The sequence below is a fragment of the Protopterus annectens genome, chromosome 8.part0, assembly GCF_019279795.1.
Source record: "Protopterus annectens isolate FY-2018-M chromosome 8.part0, PAN1.0, whole genome shotgun sequence".
NCBI lineage: Eukaryota > Metazoa > Chordata > Ceratodontiformes > Protopteridae > Protopterus > Protopterus annectens.
This window is the reverse complement of record NC_056741.1, coordinates 835,762,167-835,789,949: the sequence shown is the minus strand read 5'-3', so window position 1 is coordinate 835,789,949 and position 27,783 is coordinate 835,762,167. Positions and strand designations below refer to the sequence as shown.

The following is a 27,783-nucleotide window of genomic DNA, read 5'->3' as shown; positions in this document are numbered from 1 at the left end:
TGGATCTTCTGTTGTTGCAGGTCTATATGTAACAAGTCTATTTGTTTTGTAGTTTTTTCCATGAAGGTGTCTATTTTAGTATCCATTTTATCCATCTTAGCAGTAAGTTGCTGGATTATAATTATCAGAGACTGAAGTTCTTTCTTGATGCTGGAGTCTTGAGAATTTGTCTTACTGGAACTCATTTCAGACTGATAAACTGACAGGAAAATTTCCAAAGTGATTTCTGACAGGAATATTGTTAAGATTTCCTTTCTTTTTTAGATATAGTTCAAGAACTATATAAAACAAACATATTTAGAAAGAAAATTACTTCAAAAATTATTTTTTTAAGTAATTAATTCCTGTCAGTGTAATGAAATTGGTGGAGCTGAAGAAATCTGCTGCTATCCTGTGTTCATCCTTGGCCACGCCCCCCTGAATTTCTTTTTTCTCTGTCTATATTTTCTGACTTCAGCCCTAAATAATTTGGCAATGATTTGCCAGAAACCCGCACTTTTATGAGAAACAGAACAAAAATATGAGGCAAAAATCAGGACATTCTGCGAAAATCTGTACAGTTGACAGGTAATTGTGTGCGAGTGTGTGTGTGTGTGTGTGTGTGTGTGTGTGTGTGTGTGTGTGTGTGTGTGTGTGTGTGTGTGTGTGTGTGTGTGTGTGTGTGTGTGTGTGTGTTTGTGTGTGGAAAAGTCATGTTAACAGAAACAGCATTATTCAAGCAATTTTACAAGAGCAATATTTAAAATGTGTCCCTATTTTTCTTCCTTTGTTCCCCCTTTATTTGTGGCTCTGTCCAGATTTGTTGTAGTTAAGAGTTTTAGAGGTATGATGGAGAGGTACGGAAAGCTTTCAGGAGATGCTGATGCTGCCAAGGAATTGCTTGATCGCTGTGTGTGGAATGCATGGTAAAACCATGTTATTCTAGCAAGTTTCTAAGTTTATAAGAGCACTATTTAAAATCCATCACTAAATCGCTCTCAGTGTGTGTGTTGTGTTGCAGAGTAGCCATTATTTTTCAAAGCTACAGGGTGCCACTGCAGAGGGGTGGAAGAGTCACATGCAGCTCCAGAGCCACAGGTTGTAGACCCCTGAACTATGGCCTCCTTCCACACCTCTGGTAGAAAGTCTTCAGCTAGGCACTGATTAAATAAAAAATGTTAAAGGGAACACAAGCATGCATCTAATTTTACTTATAAAGTAGTCTTTAAGATCATCATGTCTTCTTGCAGCATCCTCTTTAATTTTTTTTGCTTGTTTTCTTTTTTTTGTGATGCAGACCTTATTTCATTATCCAGAATCGTTAGGGCAGTTACTCATGAGATTGTTTATGCCACTGATATTTCTAAAGCCCCAGATCTGTACAGTACTCTGGCTATACTTTATCTGTAGATGTCTTCTCATTTTGTAGATTAATTGACCCACTTGTGTTTTTGAGTAAGAAGTCAAATGTTTAAAAAACACATTTTTGTTCTGTGCACAACTGTTTGCAAGATTATATTCATATTTGCTCTGACTTTTCTGATATTCCTCCTGAAAATTGACCATATGTTACAAAAATGAATGGTAGTTCTCTCTAATGGATATTTTGTCATGATTTTCTCTGCATGTGTAGTCTTAACAGCTGTTATTTTGTTTATTCTACTATATGTGTTTACTATTTCTTGTTTTTTTCGACATGCTCTCTTATTTTTTGAACTGTCAGTATTTTCTGATGTTGACTTCCAGTCCCAGTTATCTAAGATATTATTAATTTTTCAATAGTCTTGTTTACAAAAATTTTTATCCTGACTCATTATTGCTGGAAGTCTGCGTTTAGATATCAGCATTACCCATGCTAAACTGTTATAGTCTAAATTCCCTAGCCCTGGAATCATTGTTTATGTTGTATTGCTTTGTGTTTCACTTGCCAAACTACTAGTGTAGTATTCCCCCAAGATGAAAAGCACTCAGCTGCTGTTCATCCACAAGCTCCTTTAATGACACAGCATAGCACACCACATAGAAAATAACGCTGAACACAAGAGTTTGTGGGCAAACAGCAGCTGTCTGACTGCTTTTTAATTTCATTGGTGACTGTTTTGCACTCGGTCCATAGTTGGTGTTTTATTCCTATATATACATATATATGCACATATTCTTTCTTAGCACTAAGTTCTAATAGCTTTTGTACTGCTCTATTGTTTGGTTTGAGGGAGTCCTAACAAATGTCAAGAAGATTTATATTACCTGCAATAATGTTTTGCTTTTTCAGTATAAATTATAATACAGGCATCTAAGAAAGTTTGCATGCACTGTTTATCTTTTGCTGTTTAGCTTGTGCTGGAGGGCTATAAAACAGTAGCATTTCAATGTGTTGCTTTTGTTAAACCCAGTGTTGTCATTTCACAATTGTGTCAATAAATACTTGCTTAGCTTGTAACTGTTTTTTCTTACGTCTATGGTGGTCCCCACCACCACCACCTCACCCTTTTGAATTTGTAAATACCTGTATAGTTTGGTAAGGTTAGTGGAAGCCTGGAATGGCTGAAAAAGGTTTCTGTGATTTGATTGACATCATAGCTTCCAACTGCCATTATTACTGAAATTAGAGAATTAGAAATATAAAACGTCAGTGTTTTCTTTTCTGATCCTTTCTCTCGAAAATTTTATGAAGAAAATAATTTATTTTGTTGCTAAATGTCCAACAAGTTTGTTTATCCTATTATTCAGATGTTTCAGGTCTCGATCAAACTGGTGGCCATTATTTCCTCCATGTCTTAGTACACGTTAATCCATTAATTAGGCAACCTTTTCCTAACAAATTTGATACACTGTTAGCATCTTTAAGTCTGATGCCTACCAAAATGGAGCAGGGAAAGCACCCATAAAGCTGACTGATTTTTTTTTTCACTCAGGTGTAAAATGTCCATCACTTCTTTTTCAAAGTCACCTGTGTTTATCTCTTTAATGTAATTAACTTATTCACTTATATAATGCCATTACTGTATTTCTCCTTACAGAGCTTACAGTGCTAGTAGCATTTGTTCCCTGTTCTGAATAGTGCCTACAGCATATCCATGCACTCGCCAGTTAAACCAAAAGATTAATCTAATTACGATTAATCTATACATACAAAAACAGATTCACTAGACACCGTACTCCTATATGTGTATGTTAATTTAAAAAAAGCATATATGACATTTAAAAAGAATGTGTAGCTGTGCTGTATGGCCCTTGAAATAGAAAATATTGGATGATCTAGCTGTATAAACAGTTGTGGTTTATAACTTGTCTTCTTGCGATGTTCATTCTTTTTCTATAGACAGTGAGCAGTGAGTCCACACCCACAGTCTTTCCTACTGTTTCAAACACAATATACCCATCATGTAAGATATCTGTGTTGCTTTTTCTTCAGGCTGACATTTGAAACAACTCCTTCTAACAAAGTTTTCATACTGCAGGTTTTACAAACAAGTCAGCAGCCCAGGATTGTGAACTGCTTATTAATATAAGTATTCCTTTATTTGTTATTTCTGGTCATCTGAGCAGTACATTTCAATGCAGGAAAAAGGTTTATCAACAGTAAAGTTGGTTAAGCAACCAGTGAAACATACGTGTTATCACTTGAAGAAGCAGAGACTGTAGATATACTGAGAGGGAATTAAGGAACTGGGTATGTGGAGATACAGGCAAAAAATATGAATGGGAAAGAGTGTGGGAAAAAACAAAACAAAGAAATAAAAGAAGGAAAGCTTTTAAAAAACAGCAGAGGAAAATAATCACAATAGCACAGTGTGCACAAATCTCTGTAATGCAATTATTACTGATATTAAATTGCCGATTGGCTTATCTGCAGATATTTTCTGATGCTGTTTCTAAGGAAGCTTCTTAAAAACTTAGGTGTGTGTGTGTGTGTGTGTGTGTGTGTGTGTATACTAATACACACACACACACACACACACACACACACACACACACACACACACACACGCACACGCATGGGAAATGAACAGCATTCAATCTGTTTCTGGTTGACATCTGTTTGGTTGTCAAAATTTAGTCAGTTACACAAATGGTTGGGTTGAGAAATATGCATTTTCCCCGACATTCTGCAGTCTCAGAGTTACACTTCTAAACTAAAGATCTCAACAAGTCACACTCATAGTTGGAGTCTATCTACTTTATTTTATTTATTTATTTAACATTTGTTTAACGGGAAATTCTAACTTGGAATGAGCCAGTTTTCAGTGGAGGCCCGGGAAGAAAAGCTCCAGATGCATGTCTGCTCTGTTAGGGAACAATTAAAATGTGTTTTATATAATTATAATAATAAAATATACATATTATCTAATTACTTGCTCAGTATAAAATCACCATTACCTCAGGCTGACATATTAATATTATCATTGTGAAGAGGAGGGTATGCTGAAGAACTTTTGTACTTAACCTTTTTTTTGGTAACTTTTATAGTTTTCAAGATATACATTTGTTTACAGGTTAGTTTTCTCAGCAACTTATCTGTCCTGCTAGGAAATCTGTAGTTGTCAAGAGATGTCAAACTCCACTCAGACTAAATGCTGTAAGTAAAGCACTGTGACTACAATTACTTTGCTGTATTCCTTTCTGTTTGAACAATTGAAATAATCCTAAATATGAGATTGTTCTTACCATCCCTCATGCAAGTTGTTGTCATCAGAAATCTATTCTTGGAATTACAAACTGCACTCCCTTCAACATAGAATCACATATGATTAATACTTTGTTTCTACATCCTGTGATTTTTAAGGACTGAGTATCTGAAGCCCCTTTGTTTAGCTCCTGTAATTGAGGGGTCGTTAAGTGATTCTTTGTTGTTAAGCTCCCTAACATATACATCTGTCCCTTTTAGCTGTTTGTTTCCCCTTAGTTCCTCAGATTTTTTCATCTAATGCTATTCACTTTTTCTTTCTCTACTTTTTGTAGTCATTACCTTGTGCCTCAACAATCTGGTCTGAGTCATCCCTTGTTCTCTTTAACTTAATCAGCCATATTTCCATTCTAGTGACACCAATCAGCCTTACGTCTTCCCCTGATGCTTCTGTATTACCTCCATATGTGGTAATGCCTTCTTTTTCATTGTCGTTTTCAAAGTATTTTGCTGTTAACTGCATATCCAAGGCATTTGAATAATTTGCATCGCTGTTTCTTCCCATATGGTCTAGTAGTTTGGATTCCTAATTTTCACCCACATGGTTAAGGTTCCCCTCCCAGTATTTGAATGGGCCATTCCCCTAAAGTTCTTATAAAACTAAAATAGCATTAGACAGCATGCAGAGATAGCACATTACCTTCCTTTCTATTGATAGCGTTCTAGCACTTGGTATCCTAAGGCAGTGTAATAACTGCTTCATACTCAATGAAAATGAACTTTTTCTTAATCTAACAGATTCTGTCTGTGAGACGTACAAACACATAACTTACTTAGAGGCATCCCACTCAAAATCTCCTTCACACTGTCCCCTGACATTAACAATGTATCCTCATACTGACAGCACTAAACTGTCACAGGCTGATGCTGTAAAAAATCACTACTAAGGCAACAATGAACCCCCCCAATACATCTTCTACATGCACCCCTTCATCAAGATGTCACTAACAATATAACACCCCACTGCCTAATAAGAATAAATCAGCTTTTGGAAACATCTTAGTAATTGGTGACTTCATTTTTACACTAATTGACTCCATGCTCACTATGCTGAACAAGGACAACATTACAGTTAGCTGTCTCTGGCAGCCAGAATTGTTAACATATCATGGGACCTCAGGACAGTCTCTCCACTAAGTATGACTATAACATGCTTGTAGCCCATGCTTTAATGAAAGATCTGTCACAAAGGTCATTGAAAGACATGATGAAAGATTGGCTTGAACTTGCTAAGCATGCTTCAGTCAAGGAAAAGAGTCTGGTTCTGAGTGGTATCCTTCCGTCACTGAGAATGATTCAAGGAAAAGATAAATGCATTCAACAACTGGTTAAGTAGTTGGTGACATTCCAAGGTGACCTAGTATGTATCAGCCAGGAATGAGATGATCAACAATCCCACAGACTTTGCAAAGGATGGCCTTCTGCATACTGGCCAAAGCCTTTGCTGTATCCATTGGATGGGAGATCGTAAATTTACCCCTGGGATCCCTTCTGAGTCACTGCTAGACAGAGGCACTATCTTCTGTGACCTACTATACAGAGGCACAGTCAACTAATCTAAGAAGGCAGATAGCCTAGTATCAACCTATGAACCTATGAACCTATGAACCATAGGTTCAAAGGTGATTACTAGGATAATAACCTCTGGGGGCCTTGTTAAGCCTAGCCTTCCTTCATAAGTGTATCTGCTAGTTTGATACTCTAGGGTTATTTTATGGGTTATATGTAGACTTGTGCTTAGGTGATCAAGCATTTATAGGCTGCCTCTATCTATTAGAGAGTGTCAGTCCAGGGGTAAATTTTCTATTACCCATCCACTGGTCCAAGTTTCTCGTGAATTGTATTAGGGAAGATCTCAGTCTGACATGGATGGGCAGCCCATTCCAGAGAAGGGGTAATCTCTGAGACATATATCTGTCTCTCCAGCACATCCTATTTATGTTACAGGCAAGGTTTAGGTTCTTAGATCAGGTAATTCTGATGCTACTTCTTTTGCAGATATGCAACAGGTAGTGACTTTTTTATGCAGAGTTCATCTAATGAACATACCAGCCTTCTAAACAAATCAAATCATAAATTGGACAGCATTACGGTGGTCCTTCTTAGTGCCAGGAATCTTAACAGCAAATTGCCTGATTTGGAGGCACGTCCGCATTTGGAATGAGTCCATGTATGTGTAGTCATTGAGGCATGGTTTAAGTGTAATGAGAGTTTAAGTGTAATGAGAGCACTCCATCCATGCCAGATTTCTGTGCCTGTCATGCATTCAAGCCCACTGGCAATAGCGGAGGTGTCTCAGTGTTCATCAGTTTTATCTGTTCCCACAGGAATGTGAAACTGCCTGGCATTCCTCAAAAATGTCCCTATAACAGACATTTCTTTAATCCTCAATTGCTTTAACTACTTCTCCATTGACTGAAGTACTTACACTTCTAATGCTGGCTATGCACAATGCTTCTTAGACCGAGTTAATAAGAATTTCTTAGATAAAATTACCAAAAATTCTACTGGGATAGTTAATATCTTAAACTTAGGTCCTGCAAACTTGGTCCCATTATGTTCCCTGTCCCAGGTAGCTCCATACTGGTTAAGTCTGATCACAAACTGGTTTACCCTTAGAACATCCACCTCCATTGGTAACCAACAACACCCTCTTTAGAGACTTCAGAAAAGCAAACTTCCCAATTGCACAAAAAATTCATACATGTTAACCCAACAGTGGGCACAAGATATGCAGCCACCTATACCAAAGACCTGTATGCTCATTTAGATAAATGCATTAATAGAGCAGTCCCTACCAGAACCAAATACAGTGGCAAATTCAACAACAAACCACCCTAACGATCAGTGAATATTAACCAGTTATACAACAGAAGTAAGAAACTGCTTACATTACCTTGTATGGCCATCCCATTACAAATATAACATAAAATGCATCACCATGAAACTGAAGGCAGCTATACAGACCAGCAAAGTACCCAATGAACATTGGCTAGCTTCTGAGACAATGGATAATTATAAGTCCTTCTTTAGCTACTTTATAAAGCTAAAGAATAATTCGCATTACTCCTACACACTTATCTATAATGGTACATCCCATTATAATCCTAAAGACATTGCCAGCATACTAGTAAATATGTTTCCTGTAATTTTTCCCTGAACCTATCATCTGCTCTCCAAACATCCCTGAGTCACTTTTCTCCCTGCCATCTCCAAGGATGATATCCTTAAATTACTCTCTAAGACCAAAAACACCTCTTCAGTGAGCCCAACAATATAGTGGGTTGTCTAATAAACAGTGTTAAGCAAGGTCTTGCTGATCCCCTCCTTAAGTTGTTCAACCTAAACCTTGCCACAGAATATGTTCCAGAGATATGGCTCACTGTGGTGGTGCCACCTCTCCATAAGAGTGACTCCACCACTGACCCGGGAAACTACAGACCCATTCATTTTACTTATCTTATCTATAAAGCCATGGAATGCATCATCACTGACTTCATAAATCAGGAAAATAAAATTTGACCAGGTTTGGCTCACAACAATTTGGGTTTGGTAAAGGTACGTCATCCCTGGTAAATCTTGTTCGCTTCTTTAGAAAGGTCATGCAGGCTATGGACAGTGGTCCCATTGTTCACGCGGCCTACTTGGCTCTGGAAAAGACATTTGCCACCATGTCATGTGATTGGACTGTTAATAAGCTAATGGCCCTAAACATTAATTCTTTTGTGGTAAGATGAACTGAAAATGCCTCAAGGACAAAACACATTGTCTGTGTCATTGATGGAAAAAGGTGACCAGTGGCATTTTCCAGAGTTCTGTAATAGACTCCTTTCTTTTTGACATTTATTTGTCTGACCTAAATATTGACAGCACAGATCTCACTGTTAAGAAATGCAGGATCACTTCATTCAAAAATGCTTTTAAGCATACACTAAAAGAACCCCTAAAAAATGAAGCCATCTGTACTTGTTTTATAGACAATGAATAGAAAATCACAGTCTTAGTATGTCCTATAAACAGTGTCTTCTTGAATGTCTGTGTCATATGCTTTCATCTATCTAAGCTATACATGAGTTTGGAAACTAATTCCTGTAAATGCTTTCATGTCTTTAACTATGCATACAACATTCTTGTTTAACTGTTTTGCCTTTAGTTTTGCATTTCTCTGCAATTATTAATTTTAAACATGTACCCTAATGGGCCTGGATCATGGCTGAAAAGGGTCTGTTGATCAGCCTACCTACCCAGTCATCAAACAGGAAATAAATAAATAAATGCATCCATACATACAGACATATATACATTTCTGGCCGATTACGTTTGCTGATTATTGTAAGCTAGGTGTAGTTGTTAAATCAACCAACGGTACTAATACCCTTCAAACAGAACTAACATGCATTAACTCCTTGTGCACCAAAAAAGGGTACAAAGTTATCAACAAATTCCGACTACTTACTGGATCGATGACACCTTGTTATCCAGTGAGTCTCTGATCAGGGACTTGGACCACTGGATCGATGTCTCCCTATCCTTTTATAACTATGTAACAACTATAGGTTCATAGGTTGATACTAGGCTATCTGCCCTAGGGCATTTATAAGCCTAGCCAGAGTGTGTTTGGCTTTCGCCACCCTTTTAGATTAGTTGACTGTGCCTCTGTATAGTAGGTCACAGAAGTAGCCCTTTTATGGTTAGTTTACTGTACCTCTGTCAAGCAGGGACACAGAAGAAATCCCAGGGGTAAACTTACGATCTCCCATCCACTCGTCAAGATTTCTCTTGAAGAGGGTCAGTGAGGAGCTCTGCCTAACATGGATTGGAATTTTGTTCCAGAGTGAAGGGAGCCTCTGGGATATGAATCTGTCCCTCCAGCATGTCCTATTTATTTCTGTGTTGAGGTTCAGGTCCCTGGAGCGTGTAGCTCTAAGTGATTTGGATTTCCTGAGGTGAAGCATGTCCATTAATTCTGGGTTGGACATGGCTTTATACGTCAGACACAGATAGCCTCTGAGTAGGCGGTACACAACTGAGTAGAGCTGGAGTTTCTTTAGCTGAACTGCATAGGGCATCTGTTTGAGCCCCTTGATCCTCTTGGTGAGATACTTTTGGGGTCTTTTCAGTTGCTACAGGTGTCAGGTAAGGTACATCCCAAACGGGGCACTGTACTCAATTGTGGGCCTAATAAGTGATGAGTAGAGGGGCACAATGACCTCTCTTGATCTAGATGTGAACCCTTTCGTGATAAGGTGGGCTATATAGAAGGTCTTTCTAACCACTTTGCAACGTGATTGTCAAAGGAGAGATTGCTATCTACTTGGGTCCCAAAGTCCCTAATTACTTCTTCCATACTTAATGGATTATCACCTATGTGGTAATTTGTGGGCACTTTGATTTTCCCAAAGGGGATGACTATGCACTTTTTGGCATTTAGCTTTAGGCCATGGCTCTGGCAGCAGTTATCCATCTCTGTGAGACCCTTTTGGAGGATGCTTGTGTTAGCCGGTGAGTCAATTACGGCACCCAGTTTTCAGTCATCTGCGAACTTGTTCAGCCATAGTCCACCCATGTTAGCCTGTACCTCTGAGAAATATATACCAAACAAGAGAGGTCCCAGGACTGAGCCTTGTGGGACACCACTTGTAACTGGTTTAGAGTCTGACATGGCACCTGCTATTCTGACCATGTGGGTTCTATCCCTGAGCCAGTTTGCAACCCATCTTGTGACATAGGGGTTGATATTTAAGCTGATGAGCTTATTTATGATGCCCAAGTGGAGTATTGTGTCGAAGGATTTTGCGAGGTCCAGGTAGGCTGTGTGGACTACCTTCCCTTCATCTATGGCTTTGGTAACTGTTTCAAAGAAGTCAACCAGGTTCAAGAGGCAAGATCTGCCCTTAACAAAGCCGAATTGGGTAGGATCCAGTGTCTGGAGGTTCCCAATGTCTTTGTTTATGATTTCCATGATGATATGCTCCATAGCTTTGCAGACCAGGCTAGTCAGGCTTATAGGGCGATAGTTTCCGGGGTCTGTTGTGGCACCACCTTTGTGGAGTGGGACCACTGTTGCTGTACGCCATTCCTTGGGTACATATCCTGTAGTAAGGCTGAGATTGAACAGTGACTTTATATGAGGGTTTAGTTCTTCTTGGAGCTCATGTAAGATGCAGCCTGGGCCTTCTATGTCTCACAATTAATCACAAGAGACACCTCATCTGAAACCAATGAAATTATTTTTTTCTGTGTATTCTGCCATGGTTAGACCCATAGAATATAATGCACTGTTTGGCATGTATCTCACTAGAAACATTAAAAAAATAAAGATTCCTAACAAGAACAATCCTGGGCCTCAAACATCTCCGTTATTAGGAAAGGCTGGAATCAACATCTCTACGTCATACAGGCTGTTAACAGGAGACTTGTGCCTTGCTTTCTGGGGTCATTACAGTGAATGCCATTTTGCCAGCACATATAGACCAAAATCCCATGACAGCAAAAGCTCAGGTCAGAGATTTTTTTCCCAGGGAAAAAAAATGCTTGGCTTGAGCTGTGACATTGCCCTTTACCCCACTGTAGTGCAATCTCAGAGTTGATATATTTAGTTAGGGGAGTGTGGAAGGCACAGTCCCTACATTGGAGGGATGTGGGGGGCAAAGCCCCAGTTTACAATGTTTTAAGTGTTGTGTTTGTCTACTGATTTTCTTCCATAGGAAAAAAATCGGTGACCTGGGGTTTCGCTGTTATGGGATTTCAGTCTATATATGTTGGCGAAACGGCATTCGCTATAATGCCATTTCACTAATCTAATATAGTCTTTGTAGTGCTGTTTCTCTGATCTAATATAGACCCGCTTTCTGTGCCCTCAGGGAACCTGTTATGCAAGACCTCCTCCTTCTCAATATATCAGATAGTGTAGCCAGTTCTAGAACAAGAGATCTCATTTTACATCTGAAAAAAAAAAATACAATATGGAGAGATAGCTTTATTATTTATTTTACATTTGTTTAGTTACACAGCATCATAGAGACATACAAAAACATTCAGTAACATTTTGATTTAATAATATTAATATGGTGTAATACCTCTGCACTTACCAAAAATTAGAATAAGACAGAAAAAATGGCTAATGGTTAGAAGTAGAGATTTATATACTCAGAAGAAGGAGGAGGGTTAGTTATAAGGAATGGTTAGAAGTAGAGATTTATAGAGAGTGCAAAGAAGAAGGAGGAGGGTTAGTTATAAGGAATGGTTAGAAGTAGAGATTTATGGTAGAGAATAATAAAGATTACCAAGTGACCCCCCCCTTCTGCAATAGACACCCCTTGCATATCAAGCAATGTAACTATATGTTAGCCTTCAAACATAGCTTAGACAATTAGATTGGTGTCCTAAAATATATTCCATGATTCACAGCCCTTATCCTCCTTAAAAAGTTTGGTAAACGCTGAAGGTGGTTATTGGCAAAGCAAACATTGCCTCTGGTCATATAGCTTTGTATTTCCTGTTATTCTTTTGATTCCTGCCTTGGGGCTGACTAATACAGCATATTGCTACTATTTGTTTGTTATTACTTTTTTATACTATTGTTCATTCTGAACCATTGTAAGGCTCATATTTATTACAATACTCATTAGGTATGCATCATCTGTCTGTGCAGTTCTCTCTGTGATGATTGGTTCTCCTTTCTAGTTTTCACACTTGCATTGTGCAGTACATGCTCCTTCCTGTGGGCTGTGTATTAGCTTTACTAGCAGCTATATTTCCTTCTTTCCTTTATTACTTGTTATGCAGTTATTGCACTTGTTACCCCCTGCCACCAAGTGTTTACCCTTAATATGTAGATGCGACAGATTTCATAGTGTATAAGGCATTTCCTCACTGCAAAACCGTTTATGTGAAAAATATCAGTTTTCTCCATTTTTATAATCTCTTTATTTTATGCCAAAAAAACTACAACAGAGATCTGCATGCAATGCTTTGAAAGTCGTGAAATGTTAAAACAACTAAGATAGCTGCAGGAAAGAATCCAATTAGTGAGTCACTGACTGATGGAACAAGTCAACAAAGTAAAGCCATAAGCTGGTGACAAAGGCTGCCTAATTACGAGTGACAGGAAATCAACTGGAATGAAATCATGCTACTATTCAAAGATGCAAACTTACCTTTGGTAAGGGCTGAACACAGAGAGAAGAGCACACTAGGTTGGCAACTCAGAGTAGAGTTGCCTACTGATAAGAATGTTGACGATATATACAGGGTGACAAATTATGAACATTTACAAAGACATAGGCTTGAGAGAACCAAGAGTTTTAAGTGGTTGTCTGGAAAATCTGCAATAAATTTATGATGGTTAGCCAAGATTCATCCAGTGATAAAGCACTTGTGGCTAAAACAAGCTGCCCAAACAAAGAAAGCTAAATAACTTTTTATGAGGACAAAGCCTACTGTACCCTCTAGTTAATATCATCATCATCTGTAAGGTCAGACTCTAGTGGGGAGAGAGAAAGAGAGACATGTAAGAGCAGTTTACGAAGGTCTCTGCCACATCTGACATTAACACCTTGGTAAGAGATTTGCTGTAATCTTGTATATATGAGACAGAAACAAAGTCCAAAGTGACACTTTCAGTCAAATAAATATAATTAAGGAGTAGTAGTAACAGTATGAAATAAAAAAGGATACTTTGTTTTAATTAGTAGAATAACCACCGAGTCACTGCAGCCTAGCTGTTTTTATTCTAGGATAAGTTGCCATTACTTCTATCATGGTGAGTGAGGCTACGTCCCAATGCCCCAAAAACATCAGAAGAGGTGGTAGGCAATGCAAAGACAATAACTGGAGAAATGAGATGTAATTCAGTAAAGACTCGTGAGACTTGTGGGTAACTAATACACAGCAGGATGACAAGTGTTAATTAGTGGACAGAGACGTCTAAAGTCAAGGTAGACTTGAAGGAAACTCAACATAGAGGACAGGTTGACAGAGTAATAGGAATGGAAAGAATGCGAGAACAAAAAGGAAACACAAGATATACTACATACTTTCTGTCTCAGTGATTCCCTAAGAGGGTTAAAAGGCTCAGAATGTTTAGTTCCAGTAAAAAATATGTTTAACTGCATTACCTCAATACACAGAAAATTCACATATCAGAGATTTGGAAAAAATGTTTTTCTGTTTTGTAGTTTATCATATTTCCAAGACATTATATACTTCATTATATTTTTCATATTATTTTTCTAATCAGTGAAGGTTCACTGCCACATCACAATGATTGAAAAATTGAATTCCTGGAAAGTACTGTATTATACAATCCCTTAGAGGGATACCGAATTGAGCAGTGGTTGCAAAATCAGTATGCCTATGCAAGTACATCCTTCCAAGGTAAAGGTGTTCTCATAACATTCTCATTGCTTTGAACTACCTGCTGTGTTGATCACAGTTTGAAAACAAAGATGTGCTATTTTGAAATAAATAATAGGATATACACCTCCTTATTGTGAGACTGACAAAAAGTAGCTTTCCTCCATCCCAAAACATGCACACCAAATTGTAGTAAAGCATTTAATTGTGTTTTTAGCCATTATGTACTGTGTACAAACTCATGTGACATTTAGCACAAGAGTATCTGCCATGTAAAACTGGAAACATTAGTGATGACTGTAATCCGGTTCTTTCTTTTCAACTTACCGGGTATATTCCCAAGATCCAAAGGTAGAGGCACCGCCGCTTGGTGGAGACAGTGTTTCGAAGGAAGAAGCCCATTTCTTCCAGGAAGAGTGCGAGTAAGATCAGGGTCATGAGGGCAGGGATCAGGAATACCCATAGTTCTTGCTTGATAGCTGTTAGGAAGGAAAGTTCCATGTCATATTAATGATGCATTTTAATATGGTCTATTCCATATGTATCATTTAGTATATATTCCACATCATTTCCACCTATCTTCTGCTCTGCTCATACATCTAATACCTTTGAGTATCTTGTCGAGGTCTAATCTTATCTATTACTGATATTATGGCCATAGCTCCTAAGGCAGTATCAGGAATAGGTCTTTGAAAGAGTATAGTCCCACACATCATCAAAAAGAGTCCAAAGTGCAGCTGTGGAGCTTGCACAAAGGGTTTAAACTCCTGCTGCAGAGCATGCCCTTTTACATTTTCTGCTCTAGCCTATGTCAGATGCCAGAAGGAACCATGCAATGCATTGCTTTTGAGAACCTATTAACCTCTTCAGTAACTTCATTGTGCCACTTACACTTCTGTCTGTAATCACGCAGGTGCCAGTCCTAAAGCAGTTGTTGGTTCTCTGCCACTGGTTTGAAAAATGCCAGTTCTAGGTACTTTTGTTTGCATCATGCAGCTGACATTCCAGTGTGATATAGGTTTTTACATTTGTTAAAGAATTAACTACCACTGGCCACCAAAGATCAAGTGACATCTACGAGCATGCGCACACACACACACACACACACACACACACACACACACACACACACACACACACACACACACACACACACACACACACACACACACATTAAATCAGAACGTGAACAGAAATTTAAAGTAAATCAGCAAAAAGCAATTGTCTGAATCATCCTTCTCAGAAATCATGCCTCTAAATAATCCATATTAACTCCGTTCACTTAAACTTAATGTGATTCATGATGATATAAATACCCCAATATGATTTACTCAACTGAGTCCTCCTAAGTAATGTGCAAGACATTCTAATTTTATGTACCACCTCATTTACTCAAGAATAACTGCAACCATTTTACTTCAGTATGTTCTAGAATGCCCATCATGTGAAGGATAGAAAACTCATTCTTTATGTAGCCAAACTTTTTGGCAATTTATAAACACTCCTCATACTCAGTAGCATACAATCTAGCTATGATTCTTGAGTCTGATGCAGTCATCAATAATAGCAATTATAATACCCTGGCAGCAATATTGCAGTTGTCTTCATGACACTAGTAACACAAAACAGTATCTTTTGTTTTCCTTTTCAAAAGCAGTATTATTTTTATCACTCTTCTGGTCTCCTCTGGAGTTCCACTGCAAGAAATGAATACCTTATTTCATCACCTGAAGAGGAATGCCTGCATAACATGTGCTTGTTCTCCTAATTATAGAATTTATAGAATTCACAAGGCAAAGTCTGTCAAAGATCATAATCACCTTGCCAATGCCCACATCCAATCATTGCCATTTGCAAGAGCGTTTTATTTGTAGCACAAGATTCTTTCAGAGACAAGGTGTGTTAAGTATTATTTTTTACCCTGCAGTGTGTCTTATTTATTTGTTGATGGAAATTCGAGCTTTAATATGAGAGTATGTGTAGCTATTTGTTTTCTGATGTATAAAATCAAGCAGAGTTGGGCCCCTATGCTAGACTGCTAGACATAAATCACTATGCAAGAATCTATAAGGTAAAGACTATACACATAGCTTTAAGTATGTCTTGGGAGATGAGGGTCTTTAGTCTGATGGACTTTTTAGTTAAGAAACTTTGCATCATTTCTAGCTAGATGATGTGTTTGGATAGATGCATACTACAACATTACATTCTATACTTAGTCTGATTAAGGCAGAGTATAGAAGAATGATTTCTTCTTCTAACATAGAGACAATATTGCTTTAATATGTTAAAGGCCTTGGATTCAGTGGTGTTCACTATTGTGTGTTTAGATAATCTCAGTGAGAAGATTACTGATTCGTGAGTGGGTTTGGCAAGAGATGAGGGTGTACAGGAACTGTGTGAGTAGGTACTGTAATAGTGAAGATGGGGTCTAGAAGATTTTGATCTCTAGTTGTCTGGTTAAAAATCTGTACAAAGGAGTTAGCATTTATAAAATTTAAAACAGTGTAAGAAACTTCTCTGTGTGGAAGATTTTCAGTCCATATATCTCTAGTTAATCACTGTATATTAATCAGATCAGACAATAGTAGTAGACATAGCAAACTTAAACACGTCTTAAGTCAAAAAAATAAATAAATAAATATTAAAAAATATATAATTGTACAGAATTACTAAGTATTTGAAAGTAATCCAAGCAAGGCAGGCAGTCTGTTTGCAGTCGAAAATCCTTTATTAAATACACAAACAAGCAATCCAAGTAAAACAGAAATAGAGTAATAGTTTCCTCACAAGCTTTATATATATATATATATATATATATATATATATATATATATATATATATATATATATATATACTTTTTATCAGGCAAGGGAGTGGTTTATTGTGCTGTAAAACAAAATGTTATTGGTACAAATGTTAAATTCACATCCCTTCCCCCATCAGTGTGACATTCGAGCTGGTCCTGCCCTACTTAGTAGCTATCATAATAATATAACCCTTATGTACTTTAAATAAAATTAAAAATGATGTAATACCTCTTATTTAACCAGATTATTAAGTAGATTATTAAGTCTGTGATTTTATCCAAGACAATATACTACATGGCTGGAAATATATCAACCTTAATCTATTGGGCAATCAAAAATATATATATAAATATATACATATACTCTTTGCATGTAAAAAATCAATTGTAAAAATCATATTCTATTTTTATAACCTATTGTTAACAAAGATCGCTTTCATCCTTCTAAACTTCTTCAGGTCTGTGTACAAGCACCCTAAAAACTATCTATAAAAATATATATAATTGTATAATTATACAATGACCCCCCCCCCATTAATATTCCAAAACGTGCATGCTGATTGGTGATTGTGCATGTTGTAAATCAGACTTATACTAATGGAAAAAGGTCTGGTCGCCCGGACTTTTTCCATTAGTATAAGTCTTTTTTTACAGCAACGGAGAATGCAAGATCTCCGTTACTTTTTAGACATTGTCTCGCTATGTTAAAGGAGTTTAACATAGCGAGACAGCTTTAAAAAAAGTAACAGAGATCTTTCTTTCTCAGTTGCTTTATGTAAAGCTGTCTCGCTATGTTAAACTCTTTATCATAGCGGGGCACTTTGTAAAAAGCAACAGAGATCTTGCTTTCTCCGTTGCTTCCACCCACAGCTCTGATGTACTGCATAAGCATGCATTATACAATGCCATTATTTAAGAAAAGTATTTTTTTTCTTAAATAATGTCATTGTATAATAGCAATAACCCACTTCTGTGTGTGGGTAATGCTGGATTTACCAATGGTTGTCTTTGTTTGGCCACTCAGGCTTCGCCCTCGTGATCAAACGACACCAACCATGGGTAAATCCAGCATTACCCACACCCAGGCATGGGTTATTGCTTAATTAGTTAGAATTGTTATTACACATCATTTTGAATAAAGTGGAAAAAAAGAGAACCAGAAAAAGAAAAAAAAAATAATAAAAAATGTATGATGATGGAAACATAGATTAGATTAGTATTAGGAAACAAAATATACACTTAAATTACAACTGATTTAAAATGGTATTTAAAACCAACTGGTAGAATAAAATAAAATAAAATTAGTCATGTAAACAATGTGGCAATTTTCTAGGTTCCAGTGCACTTTTAACTGAAAAGTAGTAGTTTAGTCCAGACTTCCTAAAAGAGTTCAGCTTTAATTGCCACATGAGTTCATGTTTCTCCAGAATATTTGGGATGTCTCCTTCAAGATCACCCATGTCTATGCGATCCAGGATCTGGAACTTAAAACCTGCGTGCCTTTTATGAAGCAAAAGGTGTTTGGCTAGTGCATTACTTTTACATCCAGAGTGAATTTCTGAAAGATGACATGAAAGCCTACGCTTGAGTTTATTTATAGTCTTGCCCACATAGAATGCATCACATTCATTGCACTGCACCCTGTAAATTACTTTTGTAGTGTTACAGTCACCCCCTGCACTGGTCTTAATGATTTTCTTTAAATAAGGGCAATAAAAACTATCACCTTGCTATATAAATATACAAAATGTACAATTAGTTTCACATCTTTTAGTGTTTCTCTCATGTGGTCTAGATTTAAATTCAACAAAACTTCTAATGTTCCTGGCCTTCTTATAAACAAAGGATGGGGCTTCACCTAAGATGTTAATGAGAAAAGGGTTTCCTGTGACAATGTCCCACTTTTCTTCAATAACATTTTTGATACTGTGATAATCCAAAGTGTATGTCAGGATGCAGCTATTTTTGCATTTGTTATTCACTGTGGATTTTCTTAACATTCTCCTACTGGGGAGGTTGACTGAATGTGCTTCAGTCCTTTTCAGTTCTATAATGGGTTTCAGGATGTTTTTTAACATCTGACTTTCATAGCCTCTCACTAGAAAATCATTCTCTAAGTTGTTCAAGTTTCTCAAAATCGGTTCCATCTCTGTGGTAATTCTAGCTAATCTATAGCCTTGGGACTTCACTACATTATACTTGTTTCATGTAGTATGTAGGCTTTTACTGTGGAATAATACGTTAACCCTTGTTGGTTTTCTGAATAGATTAGCAGTGATTCTGTTATTGTTGGTGTCCTTGGAAATCTGCATATCTAAGGAAGTGGTTAAAGTATAGCTATGGGAAGAGGTAAATTTTAGGAAGGGGGTTGTTTGACTGAGGTAAGTGATAAAATCTCCAAACTGCAAGGTGTCACCTTCCCGCACAATAAAGATGTCATCAATAAAATGTAAATAGCATGTGATATGCTGCATGTAGTCTGTGTTGCTTAACACAAAGTCCTCCTCACCAGGGCTATGTTAGCTATGCTGGGAGCCATGGCAGCCCCTATTGTTATACCAGCTTTTTGTTTGCAGTGTTTGCCATTGAAAGTAAAGAAACTGAAGTCTAGTACAAGATTAATGAGCTTGCTTAACTTTTGCAGTTGTACCTGTGTACCTTGATTATGTTTCTTAAAAGACCCCATAGCTGCTGTTATACAGTAATTGTGAGGGAGCACTGTTTGCAAGGATTCCACATCAGTAGTTAATAAAATAGTCAGTTTCCACTGTAATGTTTTTTATTTGCTTCAAAAAATCCATTGTCTCTCTTATGCATGACTTATTCTTTTCTGCTAAAGGTTTCAGCAAGTAATCAAGGTAAATGGCTGTGGCTTCAGTAAGGGAACCTTCACTTGCTACTACCAGTCTATAAGGTGGATCTTCTCTGTTCTTGTGTGACTTTGGTATTACAAAAAAGTAAGGTAAACGTGGGAATGGGCTCCATAAATAATTATAAAGATTTTCAGTAATAAATTTTTCTTCCCATAATATGGTGAGATTACTGTTCCATAAATCATATGCTCTTTTTATGTCATTCATGGCAAATAACTCATAAAATGTGTTATCCTCCAGCATGTTCTATCTTTTGGTTGTAGCTAGTGGTATCAATCACAAGTATACCTCCTCCCTTGTCTGCCTTCATTACACGTCTGGATTTATCATTGCCTAGTTCAATCAATGTTTTTTTTCTCCTTGTGTTAAGTTATAACGTTTTTTCTTAGGATGTTTATAAGGAGTTTCCTGATATCCATCTCACATTTTACTTTGAAAGCAGCTAATGTTTGATGTAGTGGTGGACAATAGCTGCTAGGCCTTTTTATAGTTTCATCAGTAGGCTTATTTTCAATGTCATTCCTTTTGCCGTGAAACTGTACCCTTAAGTTGAGCTTCCTCACAAATATTTTAAGGTCTATAAGTACCTGAGCAATCTCACTCCTGCAGCTTGGTACAAAAGTAAGTCCTTTGGACAACACATTTTTTTCATCTTCAGTCAGTGCTTTAACAGAGTGGTTCCAGATAAGTGGAACACCTGTTATTGTGGCACCTGTTGTTGTTATTGTACCTGTTATTGTGGCTGGTTCCTCCATCTGAACCTGGGACCTGGGTTGTAGTCAGGGTTTCAGTCGGGACTGCCAAGGTATTGTATTTCCCTCACCCCTGTCCACTGTTTGGTTCTCCTGTCTCCCTGGGGGTTCATGGATAGAGTATGAGACCTCTGGAATTCCTCCTCTGCTTTCTGAAATCTCGGTGGGTTGTAATAGTATTCCTCACTGTGGCTGTGGTAGGGGGGGAACCTGGTAAGAGGGACAAGCTCTGGGGCTCTGGTGATGGTCGTCGTTCTTGTTCTGGTACTGGTGCTGGCTTTGGTATTGGTGTGGTGACTGATGTCTGTGCTGTCGATATTGCTCTTCCTGAAGAAACTGGTCTCTGTGAAGGTGCTGCTGCTCCTGGTAGCTGGATTGTCTGCGGTCCCGGTTGTCCTGGTAGTCCTGTAATTCATCCTGTAGAACTCTCTGTTGGTTCTGGTTGCCTCTGTGGCTTATGTTCCTGTCCTAATCCTTCTGTGATGTCAAAGGCTTCTGTGGAGTGTTGATAGCCTGAGGGGATTGGGATGGTGGGGAATGAGATATCGGGGGGCAACCTCCTGGTGGTTCTGCATTGTGCCCCTGTCTGGTTTTGTGTGAGAATCTCCCCTGGGAAAATCCCATTGCTGTCTGCTGGCAAGGTTATACTTTCCCTTATATCCCCTGTAATAACTAAAACCTTGTCTGTTGTTGGCTCTCCTGTTGTTGTTGTTGTTGTTCTATTATTACTGTACCTCCTAGTAAGTCTCCCAGGATCATCTTTGTCCAGTTGATCTCATTTCATTTTATTAATTTTTCTTTTTTAATAGACTGTTCATATCCTTTCACAGTTTCTTTAAGCAGCTCAAATTTAGCATCTAGGTCATCTAGGTCATTGTGGTTCTCATTTTCCAATGTTGTTTTTAAAGATGTGATGTCAGCCTTTGTAGCTTCCTACACACTAAGGTTGTTCCTTACTAGCAGACGAATAAGTTTGTAGCTGGCATCCTCTAAAATATCTTCCCATTCCTTAATAAGTGAATCATCCATACTTTTCCACATTGGTCTTTTGTTCAGTCTAAGTCCCCTGGGTAGTCTCTTCTTATCTATGCTTTTTTGTAAATAAATGTGTTCCCAGTAGAGTCCCTGCATGCGTTTCAGTTGCTTTTCTAATTTAGAAAAAATCTCTGAATTCATATTTTCTAGGCCCATTCTTCTCTGCTCATTTTCTGTATCCATTTGTATCTGATCTACTTCTGTATCATTCCAGATAGGTACAGTTAGTAAATCTTTTAGCCTGTCATTATCCATGTTTTAAAATGCTGTAATTCCACACCAATTCAGGGATCCTTTGACGGAACAAAAACCTTGGTCTTAGAAACCAAACTATCAACAAAAAAACAAGTAATCTCCATGGTATCCCTGAAGTCTCAAAACAACCCACTAAACAAGTGTAGTGTGTCCAAAAAGAAAACAGTGTAAGAAACTTCTCTGTGTGGAAGATTTTCAGTCCATATATCTCTAGTTAATCACTGTATATTAATCATATCAGGCAATAGTAATAGAAGTAGTGAACTTAAACACGTCTTAAGTCAAAAAATAAATAAATAAATATTAAAAAATATGTAATTGTACAGAATTACTAAGTATTAAAAAATCCTTTATTAGGTACACAGACAAGCGATCCAAGTAAAACAAAAATAGAATAATAGTTTCCTCACAAGCTTTCTAAATATATAAATACTTTTTATCGGGCAATGGAGTTAGGGTTGCCACCTTTTAACAAGGCCAAAGTGGGGCATGGGGGTGTGGCCAATAGAATAGGGGGTGTGGTCAATATGACACTGGCCACACCACCACCACAACATCACCAGAGGTGTTAAAGGAGATGCAGTATTACAGTTAAGGATACAACATTGTGACATTACAGCATACTGAAAACTCAAACCATTTAAATGAAGTGAACTATTACTGCAAAAACACACATTACTCAGTTGTAACAGTAAATAAACTTTAAAGGAATAAAAAACACACTACTCATTAAACAGACACTTGTTTATTTAAAAAGTTAAAAAAATTCATAAACCAGCCATGACTATTCAGAAAGAAAACTTCAAAAAATCTACATACATCATACAAGCCAAGTATAAAATTAAGACTTTTTATCATCAATTAAAGTTAAAGCAAAGAAAAAACACAAAACTACATACTGTACCCTAGTACTACATACTGCACACTAGCAAATTAACGCTAAACAAAGAATACAAAATTACAAACTGCACCCTAGTACTTTATACTGCACACTAGTACACTAAATCACTTTTTTTTAAAAGTGTATTTTGAATTTGATTTTATGGCTTGAAGAAAGGCTCGATTTGAAATAATATTTGAATAAAAGTCACAAGATTTCATCCGGTAATTTACAGTCATCATTAATTCAGCTTTTAACAAGTCCACACTACATCAGTTTCGCACATCTATCTATTTACCTTTCACCAAAGAAAAAACTCTTTCTGCAAATGCGTTTGAGGTCGGTATAGATAAAACCCTAGCAATTACCGGATATAGTGTAGTCAGTTCAGGCCCTTCTTTGAAAAGCTTCAGCCACTTCTCTCCTGGGGTCAAGCTTGTGTTACATAACTGTTCCAGAAAGGGCCTAATTGCCAAGTAGTCCCTAAAAAGATAATATTCATCTCCATCCTGCAGACTCAGGGCAGTGGTCACATTAAGTAAGTCACTGAAAGCAAAGGGCTCATTTAGAGATAATTTAGATAGTGTAAACAATTAGTTACTTTCAATATAATCAAACCACTGTTCCAGGTATTTCACTGCTGTCTCCAAGAACACAATGAAGTCTCTTTTCAGTTTGTTAGCAGAAGTGCTATCTTATGTGCTCATAAGTGCCCTAAGTTTCCCTCCAAAGAAAGCACCTTCAGCTCTTGCCTGCAGTTTTTGCTTCAGAGAGACCATTACACAAAAAGTTTCCATGGCAGTAAGTGCTGATTTTTCTAATGTACTTATATGTTCATTGAAATCCACAAGAACAGCACAGAGAAAGTGCAAATATTACTGGGGCAGCATAGGCAATTCATTCTCGCCATGTTCATTAGCTGAAAAGTACTGCCATATCTGCCGGGGGGGCTCCTCTTCTCCCTGGGAGAGGAAATAGGACTGGAGCACTGGGAGATTTTTCACTACTCTTTCAATGGCTGGGAGTAGTGACAGCCACCTTGTTGGCACATGTCTTAACAGACTCTCAAATTCCATGCCACAAAACTCAAAGAAGTCTTTCAAGTCTCTGGTCCTTGTGGCAGAACCTGAGAAGTGGCTGAAAAGTCTCATTACAAATATTTCCACGTCATATGGTAGTTGTGCTGCAGCTTTTTCGGCTGCATTGTGAATTATGTGGGCAACACAGTTAGCCTTCTGGAGTGATGGGCACTTTTCTTTTAATCTGGTATACACACCAGATTTTTTTCCCATAGTTCACATTGGCATTATCAGCCCCATACGCTGAAATGCTGTTCCAGGGCAAGGAGTGCCTTTTCATAATGTTGGAAATTTGCAGTGAAATAGCCTGTACAGATTCATCAGGGTCTTCATAGAAGTCCAAAAGGCCATTCACCACCCCTTCTTCTTTAGAAAAATACCTCACAACAAGTGGAAATATGTTTATGTTCCCCTTGTTGGAAGCATTTGATGAAATTGCAAATGAAGTGCCTGGTTTTTGAAGGTCATGCAGGAGACATTCCAATGAGCGTAGTCCCAAAACATTTTCAACTATGGCTTCAGCCTTGGTTCTTCCACAAGATAGTTTCATTGCAGTGTCCCAGTCACTGTACAACTGGCTGGCCAACTTTACTGCACAGTCCAAGCTGTTATAGGAAATATTGTGCTTAACAGCATGGAACACCTCAGAGGCTTCTGCTGCAATGATCCTAAGTTCTGGTCCCTCAAGGTTTGCGTTCCTTGCCCACTTTGTCATCAGGTGAGTGGATTTAGCTTGAAGTATAGCAGTCTTATGTTGTTCAGTTGCCTCATGTCATGCAACATTGTTTCTTGCACCGTGGGTCACTAGAAATTCTCTCTTGCAGTACCTGCAGAACGCTTTGACATCACTGCATCTATCGATCCAGTCGTATTCTGTTTTCCAAACATCCTGCCACTTGCACATTCTCTTGCTGCTGGTTGACTGTGATGAAACTGCTGCTCTCTTCATGCTTGAATCTGTACTTACCTGATATGCAACATATTTACCAAAACTGTGTTAGTAGGGTGCAGTAACATACTGCTGTAGGCACAAATGAACTGGCGCAAAAAACATTGGCACACGAAAGAACTGGCTCGACAAACAGTGGCATGTAAAAGAACTGGCTTGAAAAACAGTGGCACGCAAAAGAACTGGCTCGAAAAACAGTGGCATGCAAAAGAACTGGCTTGAAATACAGTGGCATTTGAAAGAAGTGGCTCAAAAAACAGTGGCACACAAAATAAATGGCTCAAAAATCATTGGCACACAAAAGAACTGGCTTAAAAAACATTGACACGCAAAAGAACTGGCTTGAAAAACATTGGCACGCAAAAGAACTGGCTTGAAAAACATTGGTACTTGAAAGAACTGGCTTGAAAAACATTGGCACTTGAAAGAACTGGCTTGAAAAACATTGGCATGCGAAAAAATGGCTTGAAAAACAGTGGCCCTTGAAAAAACTAGCTTGAAAAACATTGGCACTATAAAGAACTGTCTCAAAAAACATTGTCATGTGAAAGAACCGAGGAATGGAGCAGAAAAGAGTTATTACAAATAGTCTGAAAAAGGTCAAATAGTAAATGAGGTAATGTAGGGGGCATTTTGGCCATTGAAAACTAACACAGCTTGTAGAAAATGAAATGCATTATTTTTACCACTGAACATGCCCACCTCACCCCACCCCTCAAGAAAAAAAGTTAACCACATTCACTGAACCAAAAAAACACTAAAATTAATGAGAATGCACAGTGGATACCATAGACCTGATTTAGCTTTTGACCACAGCAGTTAAAAGAAATGTATGGCACTAATTTACACAGCGTAATGATCTATTAATGAACATGCCCAACAGCAGCAATGGTCATAATCAGATTATAATGAAAACAGTACATTGTAAGTTTATTGAAGACACCACTAAAACACAAAATAGAAACTTTGCTACTTATAAAATCAAACTACCCTGTAACAACGATATGGTTTAGCACAATCTCAAATACACTGCATTAACTTCTGAGCATGCATCCGCAAAAACAAAATAAACAGGAAAAAGGTCCGTAAACATTTTAACTTTTAAAAATACTTTTTGCAAGAGAAGTAAAATAAACTACAATATACAGCAGACTCCATGGGCTCCTTTTACCTCAAAACATAGCAATTAAGAGTAATTTACCCAGCACAGCAATGCAATAAACAGGCCCAAGTAAAAGCAGCACACCCATATTCACATTACAAGCAAAGCAGGACATTTTAACCTTATTAAGAATGCATAAAAAATTAGATGCACACATTTACAAGTATAAATGAAAACAATCTTGAAACAGCTTCAGTTAGTTGGCAACATGTACCTACTAGAATAATAAATACACTACATTAACTGTTAACATTCCCCCTCAAAAGGTAGTCTTGTACCACATACACATTGACTTGCAAGAACTAACAGGAAAAATTATCCAAACAGTATATCCTAACTTCCTGAAAACAGCATTAAATTGCACACATTTCCACACAAAAAAAGTGCAAACTATGCTCGAACATGTTCTATCTGTAAACAGAAAATACCCAGAAAAAGCTACGACAATAGAAATACATCACACTAAATTTATATTTCACTGCCCCCCACCAGAAATAAACAATTTCGACATACACAGTTCAGCCTTTTAAAAGTAATTTTATTTTTATTTATTTTACATTTGTTAACCGGGCTAGTCCAACTGGATACATGTCCATTTTCAGTGGAGGCCCGAGGAGAAAAGCTCCGCTATCTAACACATGATAATAAACAGTATATAGACAATACATAAAGCATTACACGCATAAGAAGCAGTTTATACACATTTTAAAAATAAAGCATAGAGAAAATGTACACAGTATAAAGGATTTTCAAGCACAAACAATACTTAGGACATTTGAATAACAATATGAGGAAAGTACAGAAAGGTAAAAGCTTTTACTTGAGTATTGGAATGGGTAGAATAAGACAGGAAACAATAGGATGTTAAAAGTAAGCAGTAGAATGTAGAGAGGGATGTAGATACTAGATAAGTGAGGGCATATCTTAGTAGTATTGAGAACACTAAAAGCTTAAAGCTGGGAGAAAGTAAGATGTATGCACGAGACATGAGGAGCAGAAAGATCAGCTTGGGTAGTCACAGGAGCATAGCCAGTGGTTGGTTAGGTAGTGTTTTAGTTTAGTTTTAGGAGTCGGTGTGTTTAGAAGTCAATGTGTATGTGGTACAAGACTACCTTTTGAGGGGGAATGTTAACAGTTAATGTAGTGTATTTATTATTCTAGTAGGTACATGTTGCCAGTTTTAGTTAATGCTTCCAAATCATACCCCCAAGAACAATAACAATTACATATACATACAGGTTTTATACCTTTAAAAACTACTGCTCAAAAATCTCAAAATAACCACTGCACAGATTTAAATACTGCATACTGCACCGCCATCTACCCTAAACATTAAAAAATTAAACCACAATATATTCCCATTTTAAACTACTACTGAAAAATTTCAAAATAACCACTGCATAGATTTAAATACTGCATACTACATCCCCATCTACCTCTAAACATTAAAAACTTAAATAAAGCACAATATTCACATTTTAAATAACTAAAGCCACAAAATACTATGTTATGTACTTACCACTATCACAGTTTTTGCTGGGCTAGCTTGCTTCCTTCCTGCTGGAATGGCTAATTGGCTGGGCAGGCTGACAGGCTCCCTTGCAGGCTGGCTTCTTTGCTGGCTGGCTGGCTGGCTTCTTTGCTGGCTGGCTGGGCTGGCTTCTTGGCTGGCTGGCTGGCTTCTTGGCTGGATGGCTGGCTTCTTGGTTGGCTGGTAGAATTTTCAGAACTTTGACAAATTGTCCCTAATTCCCTTCGCAGCTGTAGAGCACTAAAACAAACTGCTCTACAGCTGCGACCTTTATTAGGCTCTTCTAGATAAATCCCCACCCCCTCCAATCCCTTTAGCCAATTACAGTTTAAATTACACCACCTGGACCTAGCAGGGAATCCCTCTAACTGCAGGTCTGGGTTGGTGACGTAGCCGCATTGCCGTGGAAAAAACGGAAGTATTTTCGGCTTTTC

At 37.7% G+C, this 27,783-nt stretch overlaps 1 protein-coding gene across 1 annotated transcript in view; it reads right to left on the bottom strand.

Moving 5' to 3' along the window:
• Window positions 1-14,524, bottom strand: part of LOC122808351 (organic solute transporter subunit alpha-like) — a 187,600-nt gene extending 173,076 nt beyond the window's left edge. Inside the window, exon 1 of the mRNA XM_044079317.1 lies at window positions 14,351-14,524. Within this exon, the coding sequence (XP_043935252.1) occupies window positions 14,351-14,524 (174 nt within the window). The remainder of the gene's footprint in view (window positions 1-14,350) is intronic.
• Between the last annotated feature and the right edge of the window lie 13,259 nt (window positions 14,525-27,783).